The sequence below is a fragment of the Carassius auratus genome, chromosome 23, assembly GCF_003368295.1.
Source record: "Carassius auratus strain Wakin chromosome 23, ASM336829v1, whole genome shotgun sequence".
Taxonomy (NCBI): Eukaryota; Metazoa; Chordata; class Actinopteri; order Cypriniformes; family Cyprinidae; genus Carassius; species Carassius auratus.
Window position 1 is genome coordinate 18,799,483 of NC_039265.1, and position 5,000 is coordinate 18,804,482.

The 5,000-nt window shown below is 36.0% G+C and overlaps 1 protein-coding gene across 1 annotated transcript in view; it reads right to left on the minus strand.

Moving 5' to 3' along the window:
• Positions 1-3,134: 3,134 nt before the first annotated feature.
• Positions 3,135-5,000, minus strand: part of LOC113041662 (tyrosine-protein kinase Tec-like) — a 17,248-nt gene continuing 15,382 nt past the window's right edge. Inside the window, exons 15-18 of the mRNA XM_026200315.1 lie at positions 4,979-5,000; positions 4,395-4,513; positions 3,739-3,896; positions 3,135-3,443 (exon numbers count right to left, since the gene is read on the minus strand). The exon at positions 4,979-5,000 is cut by the window's right edge and continues 43 nt beyond it. Of these exons, the coding sequence (XP_026056100.1) occupies positions 3,360-3,443; positions 3,739-3,896; positions 4,395-4,513; positions 4,979-5,000 (383 nt within the window). The 3' untranslated portion in view covers positions 3,135-3,359. The remainder of the gene's footprint in view (positions 3,444-3,738; positions 3,897-4,394; positions 4,514-4,978) is intronic.

Consider the following 5,000-nt stretch of genomic DNA (forward strand, 5'->3'; position numbering starts at 1 on the left):
AACGGACCGATCCAGAGTGTGTCTTAGTGATTGTTTAGTGTTTAGTCTTTTAATAAACTTTTTCAAATATTGAGGGTGCTTGCTTATTTATGTTTAACTATTGTGCATCTTTAGGGACATTTTTCTCTTTTATTTAATGCAAACAGCATAGATTGTTTTTTTTTACTTTATATCTCGCAATCCTGACTTTATATCTCGCAATCCTGACTTTATATCTCGCAATCCTGACTTTATAATTTGCAATTCTGACTTTATATTAAGCAATTCTGACTTTATATTTTGCAATTCTGACTGTATGTTTTGCAATTCTGACTTTATATTTAGCAATTCTGACTTCATATCTCGCAATTCTGACTTTATATCTTGCAATTCTGACTTTATAACTCGCAATCCTGACTTTATAGCTTGCAATTCTGACTTTATAATATGCAATTCTGACTTTATATTTAGCAATTCTGACTTTATAACTTGCAATTCTGACTTTATATATCGCAATTCTGACTTTATATCTCGCAACTTTGAGTTTATAACTTGCAATTCTGACATTATTTCTTGCAATTCTGACTTTATAACTCGCAGTTCTGACTATATATATTGCAATTGTGACTTTATATATCGCAATTCTGACTTTATATCTTGCAATTCTGACTTTATATTTAGCAATTCTGACTTTATATCTCGCAATTCTGACTTTATATCTTACAATTCTGACTTTATAACTCGCAACTTTGACTTTATATCTCGCAATTCTGACTTTATATCTCGCAATCCTGACTTTATATCTCGCAATTCTGACTTTATATCTCGCAATTCTGACTTTATATCTCGCAATTCTGACTTTATATCTTGCAATTCTGACTTTATATCTTGCAATTCTGACTTTATATATCGCAATTCTGACTTTATATTTAGCAATTCTGACTTTATAACTTGCAATTCTGACTTTATATCTTGCAATTCTGACTTTATATCTCGCAATTCTGACTTTATATCTTGCAATTCTGACTTTATATTTAGCAATTCTGACTTTATAACTTGCAATTCTGACTTTATATCTTGCAATTCTGACTTTATATCTCACAATTCTGACTTTATATCTTGCAATTCTGACTTTATAACTCGCAATCCTGACTTTATAGCCTGCAATCCTGACTTTATATTTAGCAATTCTGACTTTATAACTTGCAATTCTGACTTTATATCTTGCAATTCTGACTTTATATCTCGCAATTCTGACTTTATATATCGCAATTCTGACTTTATATTTAGCAATTCTGACTTTATAACTTGCAATTCTGACTTTATATCTTGCAATTCTGACTTTATATCTCGCAATTCTGACTTTATATATCGCAATTCTGACTTTATATTTAGCAATTCTGACTTTATAACTTGCAATTCTGACTTTATATCTTGCAATTCTGACTTTATATCTCGCAATTCTGACTTTATATCTTGCAATTCTGACTTTATAACTCGCAATCCTGACTTTATATTTAGCAATTCTGACTTTATAACTTGCAATTCTGACTTTATATCTTGCAATTCTGACTTTATATCTCGCAATTCTGACTTTATATCTTGCAATTCTGACTTTATATCTCGCAATTCTGACTTTATATATCGCAATTCTGACTTTATATATCGCAATTCTGACTTTATATTTAGCAATTCTGACTTTATAACTTGCAATTCTGACTTTATATCTTGCAATTCTGACTTTATATCTCGCAATTCTGACTTTATATATCGCAATTCTGACTTTATATTTAGCAATTCTGACTTTATAACTTGCAATTCTGACTTTATATCTTGCAATTCTGACTTTATATCTCGCAATTCTGACTTTATATCTTGCAATTCTGACTTTATAACTCGCAATCCTGACTTTATATTTAGCAATTCTGACTTTATAACTTGCAATTCTGACTTTATATCTTGCAATTCTGACTTTATATCTCGCAATTCTGACTTTATATCTTGCAATTCTGACTTTATATCTCGCAATTCTGACTTTATATATCGCAATTCTGACTTTATATATCGCAATTCTGACTTTATATCTCGCAATTCTGACTTTATATCTCGCAATTCTGACATTTATTTCTTGCAATTCTGACTTTATAACTCGCAATTCTGACTTTATATCTTGCAATTCTGACTTTTCTGACTGATTTTGCATTCCTGAGAAATAAATTCAGAATTGTGAGATAAAAAGTCACAATTACATTTAATAATTACCGGCTTCCATATAAAGGCCCATTCACACCAGCTATGATAACTATATCAGCATCACACCAGCAATATCAGTTTATTCAAAGCATTGCATTTTTGTTGTCTGTAGCTTTAAATTCTGACTGGCATCAATGTTTTTTCATTTATCATTTACAATATTGTTCGTCTGTGAGTTGATTATAAGTGTGGTGTGGACTTCACTGTTCTGATAAGAGTTAGAGCGATTATTAAAACTACATACTTATAATTATCATCAGCTAACCCAAATATATCTTTATTGCATACTAAGTATAGTTGAAATTCACTAACATATTTACTGATATATGGCTCGAGACGTGCTGTGCACAATGCACATTTCCTAATATTAAGCCTAAAATGTGTTTAAATAACTATTGATGAGGATCATGTTTGATCAAACGGTAGTATCTTGGGAAATTACAGGGTAATTTCAGGAACTAAACCAACAAAACTCTATTAACCAATTTAATCCCACCGGTCGGTCACAGTATAGACCATAAAAAGGTTTTCATTTATAAAGCTCTAAAAACCTTACTAATGTTTTAGTGCACTTATAGAGGAAACGCTTAAATTTGCTTCTCAAACAGCATAAAGCTTCCATCAAACCCAATAAAACGCTCCGCTCACTGGAAGACCACGGCACAAACCGCTTCAAATCTCAACTAGCGTCACGTGCAGATCAGAGGTGCTTTCACAAGAACTGCTGTTTCTGCAAGAGCCACATCCTTCCGGTCAGCTTCCTTCTGCTTTCTGAGTGTGTGTGTGTGTGTTTGCTCAGGTATCAGGACGCACATCTGGTTAGCCTCAGTGTTCATGAATTAATAATGATTGAAATGAATGAGGAAAACAGTGTGTGAGTGAGTTCAGTGACACAGACGAAATCAACACTTGTCTGAGGTTTATTTGATGCTTTACAGCAGATCAACACACATTCAGACCGACTCAGTCACTGCAGGGAACACAGTCATAAATGCAGGCTCATATGAGGAGGAATCAAGCATCTCGTTCAGGCCCAGATCCGTTGGTGTGGCCCTGAACCCATGCAGAGTGGAAGAGCTGTCATGAGCTCATCACTGGATTGGAGCATCAGACCGTCCAATCAGAGCTCAGGACGTGGGTCCGTCAGCTTCCTCCAGCTCATCCGTGATCAGCAGCGAGAGCTCAGTGAAGCTCGGGCGCTCATCTGCTTTCTGACACACACACACACACACACATTCAGTAAAACAACAGTCTTGTTTCGTTGAGACGAGTGGGAAAACATTGAACATGCAGAGGATACAAAGTTACCCTTTTTTTCAATTTCAACATAATGGTGAAGCGTGTTATCAAATGCAAAAAATCTTTCATGAATATTTTACATTACATCAGAACAAATTAACAAACACCCCACAATGCATCCTGCTGGTGATTCATGAGTGTAAATAATTCCTGAACACACACTGAGGTCCCTAATGTCAGTGAGGCTGTGAAGGACTCTGTTGTTACCTCCATCCAGCACATCTTCATGATGCTGTAGATGTGTGGAGCTGCTTTCTGGGGCCGATAGAGCCGGTGTCCCTGAGTGACCATCATCACCACCTCATGGTTCTGATTGTGTTCGAACGGCATCTTCCCCTCCGTGAACACCTCCCACATCAGCACACCTGAGGAGCACATCATCATCATCATCATCACATAATCATGACCATCATCATCACCATCGTCACCATCATCATCATCATCACCATCGACACCATCATCACCGACACATCATCATCACAATCATCACCATCATCATCATCACCATCGTCACCATCATCATCATCATCACCATCGACACCATCATCACCGACACATCATCATCACAATCATCACCATCATCACCATCACCATCGTCACCATCATCATCATCATCACCATCGTCACCATCATCATCATCATCACCATCGACACCATCATCACCGACACATCATCATCGGCACCAGCTTCACCATCATCATCATCATCATCATCATCACAATCACCACATCATCATCACCATCATCATCACATCATCATTATCGACACAATCATCACCACCATCATCACAGACACCATCATCATCACATAATCATCACCACATCATCATCACCATTAATATCACCATCAGCATCACTACTGACCAAACGACCAGACGTCAGATTTGCTGCTGTATTTGCAGAAGTTGAAGACTTCGGGTGCAGACCACTTGACGGGGAACTTGGCTCCTGAGGAGCTCCAGTACTGATCGTCCAGAACGTACCTGCAGGAGAACACGGATGTGATAAAGACCTAGCGGCGCTAGTGTTTCTTTAGCTACAATCACAGCACTGTACTGCTGATTTCCACAGACAAGCCTTTGACTAATATAACATATTTTGATTCAATAATATATATTCTTTCATATGTTGTATTTTGAGGGAATTTCATGTTACTATACAATGTTCACCTCTAAATACTGCAGTATTTATATCTACATACTGTAAAATACTGCAAATATTAGGAAATCTATTTGGTAACACAAAGTAGTTTTAATGCATTAATTATGTACTTTTTTTTTTTTTTTTTTTTTACATTTTTGAGTATGACTGTTTTTTTTAAAAAACATTTAGTCTTTTAGTCAGTCTTTTCTAGTCATGTCTGTGACGAGTTCTGTGATCGTGAGTGGGTCATATTTTATCAAGGTTTCCCTCGTGATGCTCAGTGGAGACTGACGGTGTTCAGATACCTGGTCATGCCGAAGTCAGAGA